The sequence below is a fragment of the Neopelma chrysocephalum genome, unplaced genomic scaffold (assembly GCF_003984885.1).
Source record: "Neopelma chrysocephalum unplaced genomic scaffold, ASM398488v2 Primary Assembly neopelma1_74, whole genome shotgun sequence".
Taxonomy (NCBI): domain Eukaryota; kingdom Metazoa; phylum Chordata; class Aves; order Passeriformes; family Pipridae; genus Neopelma; species Neopelma chrysocephalum.
In genome coordinates, this window is record NW_020897735.1 from 4,703,938 (window position 1) to 4,718,276 (window position 14,339).

A 14,339-nucleotide genomic window follows, 5' to 3' on the forward strand; every position below is an offset into this window, starting at 1 on the left:
GTATGTGTTACATGAGACTGTATGTGTTACATGAGACTGTATGTGTTGTCATCTCACTGGTGTTTTGGCTCTGACTCCTCCAGGGAAGGAATTTCTCCGAGCTCCTCAGATGAACATGAATGTTGCTGCCTGGGGTCGCCTGATGATGAGTTTCCTCCCTCCCTGCAGCTCCATCAGCACTCTGAGTCCCCCACTCCATGATCCCACTCAGACAGACTTTTCTCCAGTTTCCCCACAAAGTCCTGCAGATTCAATGTCCAAACTGAGTGGGTGAGTCATGTTCTGAGTGTTGCTGGATGACACTCTGGAATGGGTGTGGGGTAGATATTAAAATTCTGTTACATCTTACTAAGGTGGAAGAAGACGCTGATGAGAAAAATGTATCTGTCTACACAAAAAGATGTAAAATTTCTGTGCTGTAAAGGAAAGAAAATTCCACTCATTAAATGTCTTCACCAGTACAGTAACTGATCTAGGCAAGGTCATCATGTGATTGTTGTGATAAAAATGCACATGTACTCCAACCACTGGCATAGTGTAGCACTCAGAAGGGACATAGCTGAGCTTTTAAATGTGCTGTAGAAGAAAGTTCCCCCAAAATAAATTTTTTAATTATTGGAGTTAATTTTTAGAGAATCAGTCGTTCTCTAAAGAGATTATTCCCACTGACACACGAGACTTAGAAAAGAAAAATAATTGAGTCAACTACTGTGTCAGTACTAAAAATCAAGATTTCCTATAAATTCTTGATCATACTTATTTCTACACACCTGTGTTTCCTTGGTTTTATAGTGTCAGAAAGCCAGTGTTGGAATGTGTGTCTAACCAACTTTTAATTAATTTAGAAGACTGTTTGTTGATACTTCGTAGACTTTTGGTATGAATCAGGGAATCCTTTTGTTCAGTGATTTGGACTGAACTAACACAGCAAAAGTGACACAAAGGTGTCTGTGTACAATACTCATCCCTAAGGCAGAATCTCCTTCAATTCTGTCTCACAAATGCAGTGACTTCCCTGTGGCTAAGCTCACCTTTGCTGATGAAGCACCACCCAAGCCTCCACGCCTTTTCCTGATGGCCAACTCCAAGGAATCAGCACCATCTCCTGCAGATTCCCCGGTAATCACATGGGCTAATTGGGAAGCTTGTCTTTGCTGGTTGGTGTCCTTTCAAAACCTGGTCCTTCTTATTTGTTTATTACTGCAGAAGTTCACTGTACTTTAGGCAAGCACCTCCTCGTTAGCTGTCTGATCTCAGGGATTCAGAATCCAGGGTGCTATTTTGGCATGGAGTCTTCACAAAGTGTTGCACTTCTCTTTCTTTCTCTTTTCTTTCTCTTTTTTAAAAAAAATATAATTTGCTTTTCTTAGAGAAGCAAAATGGAGGTAGGTCAGTACTGGGAGTCCAGGGCAAGAGTACAGAACACATGACTGCCCAGAGAAAGCAGGAAAGGAGGGCCAGCAGGCTTTTAGGAGCAGATGAAGTTCTTTGTCATTAAAATAATGGGCAAAACCAAGAGCAGCTCTGCTTTTCTGACAGGAAGGAGCAGGAAAATTGCTTTGAGTAGTAAAATGGTTAATGACCTGTGTTCTACCACATCTTACCCCTTCTCATTTGGCTTGGTGATAGAGGAAACTACAGTCTTTGATCATTGTGACTCTTTTGACGTGACAGGCCTTTTTTCTAGGGAGGAAATGTTCTACCCTAGACTTTTAGAAGTGTTTATTTTAAAAGGTTTGACCCTATAAAAAAATATTTTATGTGGGAATAGCTTTATGTGCCCACAGACAATCTGTTTTCATGCTTCTTCCGCCTGAGCAGGGGTGATGACCAACTGCAAGAACTTGGCTGTGGTTATGCTGGACCTTGACAGGGGAGAAAATTTGTATGTGGGTGTTCAGGTCAGATTCCAGAGGATGACCCACTGTATTTTTCTTTCTCTTCCTAGTGCCTGAAGAGGCTGCATGTTGAGGAGAAGTCCTGCAGTTCTGCTGTAACAGGATTTCCAATCCCAACATCTCCAAGGTAACTGTGGACAGCACGGGCTGCCTTGGGTCACGGGTTAAAGAGTCACTGGGCTGAAATTTTTTAGCATGCAGTCTAAAATTCTGCTCAAGGTGTGCTTTGATTTCTTAGCACCAGATTCTTAGTGCTGTGGACAATACCATGAAAGCTCTTCATTCCACTCACTGGAGGAGTATGGAGTGTCTGTTGCCTTTTAAAGATGATCCTGGACTAAAGCATTTAGGTTTTTATTTAAAAAAAAATTCTTTCTTAGCAATTCTGTAGCCTGAGTTTCCTTATGGGTGACATTACATTCTAAAGCATCTCTTTATTCAGCAGCTACTTTTTTCCAGCAACATGTTATATCTATTGTCTCAGTGTGTTTTATTTCCAGTTCCTGTTTGAGAACTTCGTTTCTCCTTATGCCCTTGTCCTGCCAGCACTGTGGACATGTTCATGTCTGATTACCACAGTTGATGCTGAGCCTGCTGAAAGGAGCGTAGGAGAAATTGAATTTTACCACCCCAAGGATGTGGGGGTGGAGGAGAACTAATCCTGTTATAGGAAGTGACAGAACCTTGGAGAGTCAGGATTGTTCCTCCTGTTGCCAGTACAGATGGAAGTGCTCCCTGCCACTGGGAGCACTTCCCTCACTTTAAGATTCCTATTTCCTATTTTCAGTGGCAGAACAGCAGCAGCCCTTAGCTGTCAGGATTTCAGCTTAGGTGAGGAGTGGTTGGCACAGCTGTTTGCTTTCCCTTTTGCTAAAGAGAGCTCCTTCCCCTAACACAAACACACACTCCTTTGTTATCTGCTTGTACATCTCTTGGGGGTTGTCTCAGCAACTCTTCTGTTTGTCTGCAGGAAAAGGACAGTTCAGCTGGAGGATTTTCACTGCATCGCTATGCTGGGCCGTGGCCACTTTGGGAAGGTAGTACACAAGGACACTGGAGCAGGGCAGTGGGGCTGTGGTTGTGAAGATGGGGCTCTGCTTTGGGGTCTGAATAGAGACATTGCAGTACAGGAGAGATTTGTAGCAATGCAGATACAAAACAAGCCCAGCCCAGGCACATAAGCAGCTGAAAACTGTTGTTAACAGTCAAAGCTCCTGAAGATTTGTGGCTTCAAAGCCTGGAGAAAACTGTCCTGGGAGTGCTAAGTCATTTCATTGCCATCCCTTTCATTATTATGAGGATCAGTCGTGGAATAGCTCCATTCCCAAAATCTGTGTGCTTGCTTGCTGTGAGAGCTCGTGCAGCACTGGGCCAGCTGTGAGAACATAACTTACACTGACATCATTCTGCACTGCTGCAGCTCAAGGAGCAGAGCTCTGTTTTTGGAGTTCCTTGAGCTGGGTTTTGAGAAAGTCTGGAATGGATGGAAATAGGTTGTGTCAATGGGAGTCGAAGTAATCCAATAAGAAAATAAGAGATTTGTTGGAAGTACAGCTTTTCTGTTGTTTTTCAGGTACTGCTGGCCCAATACAAGGCAACTGGGAAGCTGTATGCCATCAAAGCCTTGAAGAAAAAAGACATTATCAGGAGAGATGAAATTGAGAGGTAAGCTTTGTTTGGAGATGGTTCTATTGCCAGAGGCTGAATTAACACACATGTAATCAAGTGTTAGTATGATGTGTTCTGGCCATGGTACTATTAAGGTTAAATGTGACCTTAAGTCTTGGATGACTAAAATCAGGAATAAGGAAACTTATAATGGGGTCTAACTTTTGTAAGAATGACACCTGAAGAACACTCTAAAAGTCAAGGTTTGCAAGTGTGTAAGAGAAATATTTGCATTGGCCCTCACTTTTTATTTCTCTAACTTAAGATGTAATGATTTTCTCCTTCATCCTGTCTTGCTCGAAACAGTCTTTTCTGCCAAGTTTTAACACTGATGTTTTTTTTTCTTTGAATCCTGGCAGCTTGAATTGTGAGAAGAGAATATTTGAAGTGGTCAATTCCTCTGATCACCCGTTCCTTGTGAACATGTTTGCATGTTTCCAGACGCCTCATCACGCCTGTTTTGTGATGGAATACACTCCAGGTGGGGATCTGATGATGCGCATCCACGAGGATGTCTTTCCAGAGCATATGGCACAGTGAGTTAGAATTAGTCAACTCTCCAGGCGCTATAAATTTTTAACTTGAATCTCACATATATTTCCTGATAACTGTTTCTGTCTTTTAGGTTTTATACAGCCTGTGTAGTCTTGGGGCTCCAGTTCTTGCATGAGAAGAAAATTGTTTATAGGTAATGCAGCAGAGACTCAATTAAGTTTGGCAACTTGGAAGTTGGTTTCTCCTGTAGCTGTGTCTGGAGCTCACTGTTTTGCTGGGGTTTCTAATCTTTCTGTCTGTCTTTATTTCCTCCACTGCCTGTTGCTATCAGCATGTTCATCGTGCTCACAGTAAAGAAAGTCACCTAGAAGCAGTTCATCTGGCATGTTGCAGGTGATTAATCCTCTGTGACATGTCAATACATTCTGGGGGGCACCTGTAAGTTACTGCTTTCCTTTTTTCTTGGTAGTCAAGTAATTTGTCACGCTGTTGTGGGAGCCCTTTTCCAGATGACTTAGCCCCACTCAGCTCAAAGCTGCTTTGTGAGCCTTTTGTTTAGAGGAAAATACCAATAAATTAAGAGGAATCTTCCAAATAATACATGGTTTAAACCAAATGTAGACTTTACTCAGTTTAGTTTTTATTCTGTTTATTAACACTACCTTCTGCCTCTTGCAAAAAAATATGTTGGATGGCATTCCTGAGACTTCAGCCACTGTTTTCTTAAATCTCCTTTGCCTGCAGGGACCTGAAACTGGATAATCTCCTTTTAGATGCTGAAGGATTTGTGAAGATTGCAGATTTTGGATTGTGTAAGGAAGGTGAGGGACTGCAGAAGCTGAAATGGAGCCATGAGGATTAGTTTAGGATCTGGGCTGTAGTAAGTGGAAGTGTGTAACTTGTATTAATTCCCATTTTAAAAATTAAAAGAAAAACAAAAAAACCCAACAAACCAAACAACAAACCCCCTCACCTATCTGGCCATGATGAACTTGGGAAGAGTGCTTTGTCCTTTAATCTTCAGGAAACCTGTGAAGGCTTTTAAAATGTGCTTGTTTGTTCAAAGGAGCCAGAATAGAGGATACTATAAAATGTGTACATGAGTAAATGAGCAGTGGAATCTGCAGGAGGTTTTCTTGGTTTTGCTGTTTATTTAAGCACTGTCTGTATATTTGTTATTTGGAGCTGTTGGGGGTCTCAGGTTTCCCATTTCCTCACTGCCATTTACAAGCCTTGATGAGAACTCTTGCCCAGGTAACATCATCAGGTGACAAACTACAGCTCTCAGAGGCGAGGCTGCCTGTGATCCATTCAGTTATGTGTGCTGGATTTTACAAGTGTCCGTTTCCTACAGGAATAGGTTTTGGAGACCGGACAAACACCTTCTGTGGCACCCCTGAATTCCTGGCTCCGGAAGTCCTGACGGACATCTCGTACACACGGGCAGTGGACTGGTGGGGACTGGGTGTGCTCATTTATGAGATGCTTGTTGGTGAGGTAAGGCCACCTTTCCTCAGGGGATCTCACTAACCAGGCTTGGGGACCAGACCACTTGAGAGAAAATTTGCTAAATGTAGCCAGTTATTTATTATTACTTCAGTTACATTTTTCTCAGTCATTGTACTTGCCAAACGTTAATTAATCCAACAGCTCCCTGCTACTCTCATCCCTATTTAATAGTGAGGAGTGGGTGGTATTTGTATTAAATAATAGAATGTCCCCATTGCAGTCACCATTCCCTGGAGATGATGAGGAGGAAGTCTTTGACAGCATTGTCAATGATGAAGTCCGGTATCCACGATTCCTTTCGGCTGAGGCACTTTCTATAATCCGGAAGGTAATGGGCTTGGTGGGTCTCTGGGAGCCTGAGGAATTGTGAGTGGATCCAGAGGGACTCAATTAGGACCGGATACATCTGTGTGTGTAATCTGGAGCTGCCTACACAGACTAAGGAAACATTTAACATTTACACATATTTTTCCTTTCCATCTCTTTACATAAATGCAGTCCTTCTGTGTAAGGATGACAAGCAGGCTGCTTACTGTTCCTGCTAAGTCTGACATGGAGAAGTGTTGATTCAAGGGCAGGAATGTCAGAGCCATTCAGTGGGAATGGCTGGATTCAGGGTTTGAATGTGACCCCATAGTCACAGGTGCACAATTAAGCTGAGATGCTTCACGCAGTTTATAGCAGGTATCTTATTGCTGTTGGCAAGTTGTTTACAAGGAACTAGGTCTGAGCTATTCCTGGCAGATGACCTTGGTGCAAAGTGAAAATGAGATGATACTGAGGGATCAGTCCATCCCCTTTCTTTTGTTTTTCTCTCTGGAACATTATTTCTGTCCATCCTTGTTCCTGCTGTTTAATTTTGAACCAATATTTCTGCAGCTGCTTCGGAAATGTCCAGAGCGTAGACTGGGAGCAGGGGAGAAAGATGCAGAAGAGATTAAAATCCAGCCCTTTTTTAAGGTAGGAACTCGCTTTATTTCCCTCCCCATCATTTTTTGTGTCTGAGCTGAGAGTGATTTTCTCTCTGTTGGTATTGAGGCATATTTCCATTAGTTATCAGTGAGATCTTAGTGATAGTTTCTGTTGCACTTAATTGCTCCACTCAGGAATATGTGTTTTAATTCACAGTTGAAATGACATCCCATGTGTTTTCTGGGATCTGTAAGCTGCCAGAGCTCCTTTGTTATTTCTGATTGGTCTGCTTCTATGTACAAATACAACCAACGTTAGAGACATCAACAAATACTCCTTTTTAAATGAAGCTGCAGCATCAAAGATGCTGTTTAGTGGTGACAGTGATTGCCAGTCAGTCTATATGATGGCAGCTGCATTTGTCAATCTGACTTGTTCTCTTCCTTCTCTTCCAGGGAATTGATTGGGATGCCTTGCTTGCCAGGAAACTGAAGCCCCCCTTTGTGCCCACATTGAGAGATCCAACAGACATCAGCAACTTTGATGAAGAGTTCACCTCCCAAAAGCCAATCCTCACTCCCCCTGAGAGGGTTGCTCTCCTCACCCACAAGGAGCAGACTGTCTTCAAGAACTTTGACTTTGTTTCCAGACACCTTTTAGATGTGTGACTCCTGTGCCATACAAAACATGAAGAGATTGTTACCACCTTGAGAGGACTTGGCATGGGCAGTGGAAAAGTCAACAGGATCCATAGAACAGGTAGTGCTGCCCTGCAGCAGTTAACGTGCTGTGGGTTTTCCAGCCTCATTTGTTGGAGGGATCCTGGATGTCAGTTATCTTTAAGGAATAATTAATGTTTGACTGGATATATCTTCTGCTGTCACTGAATATAGATGGAAATTTGGAATTTAAGTTGGACTCAAATCATCTCTTCAGCCCAGGTTACTCTTTGAAAAAAGCCTAAGTAAGTAGTGTGGCTTTTTAAAGTTGTAGAGTAGCAGGGGAATGGCCTCTTCTCACCTATTTTCTAGAGAAGAGATGCAGCATTTCCTCCTGGTAATGATTTTATGCCATTTCCCACTCATAAATATGTGTATGCCAGACAAGGAGTGGATTTTAATATAACCAAGACAATGATGTTTGATAATGATCCAAGTGATTTATCTTAAGGAAAATTACTCTCTTTCTACTTCTTTAAGGATGGCAAATATTAGCCATTGTTTTTAATGATATAAAACCCCACAGCTTTGCACGTTTTTCCTTTTTTCAAAATAAAGATATCTTTCCTTATATTAAATGTTCAGCTTTTCATCTCCTTTGTGTTTGCTGAATGTTTTAGATTAGGGCTAACCACAATCTGCTCAACAGGCAGGATTTTATTTTGCTCTGCAAATGTCAACAGTAATATTTTCTTTCTTCCTTCTCACTCAGGTTGTCTGTGTACATATTGCATGGTGTCATCAGCTGGCACATACCAATGACTGCAGTCAGGTTGTCTCTCCACACATTTTATCAGTGTGTATATCCTGCATCTTTTTTGGGGACAGCTAAGTAATGACTGTTAATACTGGAAAAACACCAAGTCAAAGATGATTTCATTTGCCTGGTAAAATACCTTGTTAATTATACTTAATAAGATAGATTTTCATAAATCCATAATGTTACCTTGTTGGGCAAAAAGGGAAGGTTGAAGCATCACACTGATGCAAACAGTGACAGAATCATTGCTCTTTCAGTTTTTCTTTACCAGATGTAGACAGGAGGGGGACTAAGGCAGCTGTGCTGATCTGGAGATAAGGATCTAGGGAATTGGCCTTGTTAAACCAGGACTGGTCCAAATGCTTCAGAATTCAACACGGTAAGAGCTGTGTTTGTGCAAAACACACTGAACCTGGATTTCCTATTTTCAGAGCCAAGTATAACTGCTGCTGAAAATTCCCTCCTACAAAGGTCCCTTCAACCTCCAGCTCAGACTGGCAGGACACTGGCCCCTTTGGAGCAGGATACTGCTGTTGTTTGAGTGGTAACAGTTGGCTGTTGGCCCCTGTGGTGTGTTTTGTGGCTTTTCTTAAGGTCAAGGCCACCGTGAAGTGGGAAATACCACAGTGGATTGTTAGCACAGGTGAAACCTAGAACTTGGGCTCAAAGAGAGAGGCATAAAGAATTAAAAAACGCATATTTAATATTTTATTTTATAATTTAGAGTAAAAAAAAAGGTAAATTACCATCCCAGTGCTTTTTAAAAGTAATTACCAAAGAGAGCAAAACTGTGCTTTGAGCTGTAGTACCTGCTGACAAATTTCTACTTGAGTGATACCTTAAGAACCAGAAAAGGTGATCCAGACTTCAGCAGGCACCAGTGACACCAACAAACTACAGAATCCATTCTGGATGGTATTACAGTGTGACAAAAACAATCCTTAGTGTTTTTATATCCCTCTCATAAGAGCTTCTACCCTGAACAAAGCAGACTGGGAACAGATCACAAACTCTGGACTTGGTCAAAAAAGGAATCTTCTGGTTTTGAACTGCTTTTGGACTGTCATGCTCTGTTAGTGACTACGCTGCCCTTTCATGAGTGTTCATTAACTTTACACCCTGAGTGCATCCTCCTGGCTTGCCAGATGTGCTCCTGAGCTGGTGTCAGTTCCTGAGCCAAGGCAATTAAGGCACAAAATAATTTTAACTAACATTTTGTTGTGGTGTTTTTTGGTGCTTTGTTTGGTTTTTTTTTAACAGAAAAGGGTCAGGACTAAACTTGACACCACAGCCTTTTCTGTTTTTAAAGCTGAAGTTGGCCATCCCAAACTTCTTTTTAATATCCCATGGAAAATTGAAGTATGACCTTTTATTTCAATGGAAAACAAGTACACTTGCTGCTGTCCTGGAAGCTGTCAGCACTCCTTGTCTCATCCACCAGGACCTGGCAGCTTTCCTCTTGCACTGAAATTGTATTCTTTTATTAAAATCTCGTTAGTATGTTGAGGTAGTAGTAGTTTTACCAATAACTCAGTAGCCAAGCATTACTTTTCTGTCCAGAGAAAAGTGGATGGTATCATTCTTTGCTGACTTGATTCAAAATAGCCTGTGAATTGTTAACAGCAGCATTAACTTAAAAAGCTGTGAGGAAGCTGCTCAGGGCATCACAAAGTACAGGCTAATTATCTCATAAGCTGAATTGGATGTCTTACAGCTGTTTCTCATGCACATTAACAGTGTTAAGCCTCAAAGCTTTGTGGAAAGCATTAACTTGAGGCATGTGGATGAAATGAAATTTGCTTTTGACTGTCTAAATATTTACTCAAGTATTTCTGTTCCATGCCCAATACTACTGACAAAAGGCACTGCAGTTCTCACAGTCAGAACTAGGCTGAAGAAAGGCCACAGGAATTATATTGATCCTGGCTGGTTTTGTCTGTAATTGCTGCTTTTTCCTAGCAGCAAAAGGAGAGGGAGACCTCAGGGAAGAGAATTCTTCAGGAGATGTGGATGCAGTTAAGAAAAGGATATAAATTTAGATACCTTTGCTCAGACCAGAAATCAGCTCTGCTGGCCTTGGCCTTCCCAGAACCAGTGTCTCATCTTTAACAGTGTTATTTGTATATAAAAAATAACCCTGGCTATCCCTGAAATGTACTTTGCAGGGTGAGCAGGTTGTGGAGCAGGTTGCACAGTCCATGATGTGTTAAAGTTCAGTGCAAGGAAGCAGCAGCAATTGCATGAGCAAAGCTCTGCCCAGCAACCTGCAGGTGTGTTGGTACTCCTGGGACTAGACAGGCTCACTGTTCCTGTGAAAATAGATTTGCTCCCATGCAGTGAGGTGGCGTGAGCAGAAGAATCTCCAGAGGTTGAGGATGATCCCCTGGTCAAAGGGATTCTCCAGCTCGGAGTGGCGCAGGTAGGAGATGCGGTGGTGGGACATGAACTCCCAGGTTGTGGTGTTGCACGAGATGAGGTACAGGTGGGAAACAAGCAGCAGCAGGACCACAGTGGTGAATATGACTATCAGGAGGAAGGACAGCAGGAGGAAAATGTTGTACTGCAGCCATTCCCAGGACTGTTGAAAGTAGAGGCCTGACCTTTCAATTCAAAGAGAAATAAATCTGCAGTTAAAGGAGCAGAATATGTTCCATAAACCTGATGGCACATTTAAGTTTGATTCATAACTAGTGAGCTGCTGATAATCCTTTACTACACAGAGTTAATATACTGTTAAGTCCTGAGAGACTGCACCTGTAGGGATTGGAATCTAAGAAGTTCAGAACTGCTGGTTCCCCTGACAGCTGAGAGACAATTGCCTTGAGTTAACTCCTCTCCTGAACAGCTGGAACCCTGATGGAGTTTCCAGCACTTGGACTTGTAAACAAAGATCAGTAACTGAAGCAAAATGAACAATGAAACCTAAATTATCAGATTCTGCTCAAGATTAGGGGGCTCCAGGATGCAAAAGACGGTGAAGATCCAAAGCCAATCCAATGTTCTACACCAACCCTTCTGTGGGCCTTGAGGAGCACCACAACTTTCAGCCATCTCAAGAGGTCCAAACGCCACCTCCTGCCCTTACCAAGCAACGTGGCCTCCCCACAGCAGTACCACAAGCTGCACACTCAGGTAGGCTATGAAGAGGGGGTGGTTCCTTTCTCCCACACAGTTCTCAATCCAGGGGCAGTGGTGGTCGTAGCGCCGCACGCAGTGCTGGCACAGCTGGCAGTGCCTGGCTCTCATGGGCTGCTGCAAAACAGAGAAAATCAATCAGAAAAAGAAAAAAAACCCTGCTGGCAGTAGTCACTGCAGTAGTGCTGTCCCACTCCCTGCTTGGTAAAACAGAACATCATGCAAAACTCTTCCTCCGCAACAGTCCTGTCCCTAAAGCACTCCAGGGTGAGACAACAGCACATCAGCATTGCTAAGAACAGCTCAAGGGGGTTGTGATTCCCCTGGTACAGACCCAAATGGGCGGGATTCAAACTAAGTGACTCTCACATGTTATTTCTATCTATGCATCTTCATTATCTACATATTTATAGGAAGTCCAGTGTGCCATGGAGGGAGACAGAGCCAATGAGTACATTCAGGAAAGCATGAGCAGATTATTGAGGTGAGAAACTAGGACCACTGCTGTTGAATAGAGTAGGCAGGGATGGGATGTTTTTAAGGGATGCACAGAGGAGGGAAGTGTCTGCTTCTGTGAGTACAAGACACTTGCACAGGAAAGCAGCTCAAATACCAGGAACAGAAAAGATGAAAGACCTGGCTGAGAAAAGTAGTGATTCCTAAGATTTGTGCCCTGAAGCGTAGAAATGCTTTGCCAGCTTTTCCTCCTGCAATAAGCTCACTTCTCCTGGTAGATATTCTTTAGGAACTTATGGAAGCTGGGATAATGCTTAACTTTATTAAACCGATAAGGATCACTCTGAAAACAGGCCTCTCTAGGCTTTAGGCAAACTGTTTTAAGAGCTAATTAAATTGCTCTAATTTCTCCTTCATGCTGTCTTTTACCATCCAGGCCAATGTTCTGTTGTTTTAAGGCCTCCAAACAAGCTCTCAATGATGATCAGTTCACACAGGGCACGTTCAACTGCCCTTCTGACTATCAAGGTATGTTCTAAGTAACCTTCTTGACACTGCTTGACATGGAGTAAGAATGTAAAATACAATTTTTCCATGGCAAAAGAAGATCCTTGTTTCCACAAGCCAGCAGGGACTTCCAGCCTTGGAAAACTGGCCTTTGTGCCAGTGTCCATCACTACTACATGTGTAGCTACACAATCTGCCCAGCCTCCTCTGAGCAGCACTGATGGAGCAGAAAAACACCAACAACAGCAGCTGAACTTTCAGATCACTCATCCCATCCTGTTCCAGCATGTTCTGGATGCCCACCTTCACCAGGCAGTAACCACAGCGCCGCAGCTTCACGTCACCCGTACCCTGGGGGATCACCAGGCCTTGTCCTTCAGCCTCCCCTGCCTGCAAAAAAGAGACAGAGGAAGGTTTGTGTGGTGCTGTCTTGGCATGACTGAGCTGCCTTACTGCATCTTTTTACTTAGCAGTTACACAGCACCAGTTATCTCTATCATTAGGAAAGTTAAACAAAATAATTCCTTGGAATTCCTAGAGATGCTGCAGTTGTGGTATAGCGAGAGAGAATGGGCTCCTGTAACCACACAAAGAATGTTTGCACAGAGGCAGAAATAACTGTGGACAAGACACACTTTGGGACAAAAACAAGATTTCATTTCCAAACACAATAATGATGCCTTTTCAGTATAAGCAGTGCTACTTATTCATCCACAGCCACACTCACATTAATGATGGAGGACCAAGACTGATCATGCTTTTGTCCTGCACAGGCTGGAGGGCAGTGAACCTCAGGCAGACTATCAGTTACTGGAACTTTGCATCTCCATTTATCTCACTGTAACTTGTTTGTGTGTGTCCTCTGAGAGAGCAACAAATCCATAAACAGCTCAATAAACAGGGCTGCAGAGAGCACTGTCTGCCAAGCCTGCCCTTCAATTTAGGTTTTTGTGCACTTGTACCACTTAAGCAGCAGTTAGAATAAAATAGGTCATGTACACATTCTATAGGGCACTGCAGCCTCTGCTGGAAGAGAGGACTTGGTCTCAAATGGCACAGTCACTTACAAGGTCAGCGTGGTGTGAAAGGCACATTTAAGTCTGAACCCTATTGCTGTTGTTACAGAATACGAATGTGAGGCAGTCTGGTCTCATCTCCGATGGTCTGTGTGTGTTTCCTTCATGCCAGCACAACAGAAACTATTTCACGCTGTTCTTATCTTGCAGAGCGAAAAAAGAAGAGAAGCCTATGGACTTTATAGCCTCACCACTTCGTTCATTTATGAAGGGATTTACCTTTGCTTCCTCTTCAGGCTTAACAAAACCCGGATCCATGAGAGACACTTTTAAGTACAGCAGGACGGAGCACAGAACCAGCAGGACGAAGATGAGCGGCTGCAGCAGCTCCCCGCGCTCCTCCTGCTCGCGCAGATCTGAAAGGTACCCAAAAAAGAGAGAGAGCAGCAGCTCCCTGTGAAGAGTCCGGGATGTTTCCCTCTGGCCTTAGCAAAGGGATCCCACACCTACGGGGAGAAACGGGGCGGGGTGAGCGGGGAGAGGCTGAGAAGGGGCTCCGCACACCCTCCCCTGCCCTGGGGGCACCCCCGGGCCGTGCCGGGGCGCAGGGCCCGCACAGCCCCGCACCGATCCCCGTCCCCCGGTGCCCCCGGGGCGGAGCGGCCCCGGCCCGGCCCCGCCTCACCCGTGCGGTGCAGGAGGAGCCCGAGCGTCAGGGCCGCGCTGAGGGCCGTGTGTGCCACCCGCACCCAACGCCCGCCGGGCCCCATGGAGGCACCGCGGCGGCCCCGGGGCTCCGCCGGCCCGGAAGGGACCGGGCGGGGCCGGAGGGGACACGGGCGGGGCCGGAGGGGACACGGGCGGGGCCGGCCGGGGCACGGGCAGCGCCCCGAGGCGGGGCCAGGGCGGCCTGTGCCGGCCCGGCGGGCGGAGGCTCCGCGGGGACACGGGACTCACTTCCCTCCTGCTCGCGGGTTCCGCTGCCCTCAGGCTCCGCTGCCCCGTGGAACCGGGCTCTCCTTCCTCCCCACCACTCCCGGTTTTTCTCGCTGCAGCCCGCGGGCCTGTCCTCCCACACACACCGCCCTTGTCGTGCCCTGCGAGCCGGCCCAGCGCCCCGGGGCCTTTCCCCGAGGAAAGTGTTGGACTGGATGATCTCCAGAGGTCCCTTCCAACTCGGATTCAGTGTTTTCCCTGAGCCCCTTCCCGCCCCGAGCCCGGGCTCTCGCTCGCGCTGCCGGGCTGTGCCAGCGGGTGTGGGGAG

The 14,339-nt window shown here is 44.8% G+C and overlaps 2 protein-coding genes across 3 annotated transcripts in view; one reads left to right on the plus strand and one right to left on the minus strand.

The window, feature by feature from the left end:
• The window catches only part of PKN3 (protein kinase N3), a 17,192-nt gene extending 9,413 nt beyond the window's left edge, over positions 1–7,779 (plus strand). Inside the window, exons 11-22 of the mRNA XM_027687755.1 lie at positions 84–270; positions 1,008–1,119; positions 1,949–2,025; positions 2,869–2,935; positions 3,472–3,563; positions 3,926–4,102; positions 4,192–4,254; positions 4,806–4,882; positions 5,416–5,558; positions 5,791–5,898; positions 6,450–6,530; positions 6,938–7,779. Coding sequence (XP_027543556.1) covers positions 84–270; positions 1,008–1,119; positions 1,949–2,025; positions 2,869–2,935; positions 3,472–3,563; positions 3,926–4,102; positions 4,192–4,254; positions 4,806–4,882; positions 5,416–5,558; positions 5,791–5,898; positions 6,450–6,530; positions 6,938–7,150 — 1,397 coding nt within the window. The 3' untranslated portion in view covers positions 7,151–7,779. The remainder of the gene's footprint in view (positions 1–83; positions 271–1,007; positions 1,120–1,948; positions 2,026–2,868; positions 2,936–3,471; positions 3,564–3,925; positions 4,103–4,191; positions 4,255–4,805; positions 4,883–5,415; positions 5,559–5,790; positions 5,899–6,449; positions 6,531–6,937) is intronic.
• Positions 7,780–9,208: 1,429 nt separating this feature from the next.
• Positions 9,209–13,861, minus strand: ZDHHC12 (zinc finger DHHC-type containing 12). Of its 2 annotated transcripts, none has more exons than XM_027687757.1 (5): positions 13,761–13,861; positions 13,355–13,491; positions 12,363–12,449; positions 11,047–11,210; positions 9,209–10,561 (listed from the first exon to the last, which is right to left on the minus strand). In XM_027687757.1, the coding sequence occupies exons 1-5, from the start codon at positions 13,843–13,845 to the stop codon at positions 10,252–10,254; spliced, it is 783 nt and encodes a 260-aa protein (XP_027543558.1). In that variant the 5' UTR covers positions 13,846–13,861; the 3' UTR covers positions 9,209–10,251. The 2 variants fall into 2 exon arrangements, with proteins under 2 accessions (XP_027543558.1, XP_027543557.1); XM_027687756.1 differs by having other exon boundaries at positions 11,047–11,213.
• Positions 13,862–14,339: the final 478 nt, after the last annotated feature.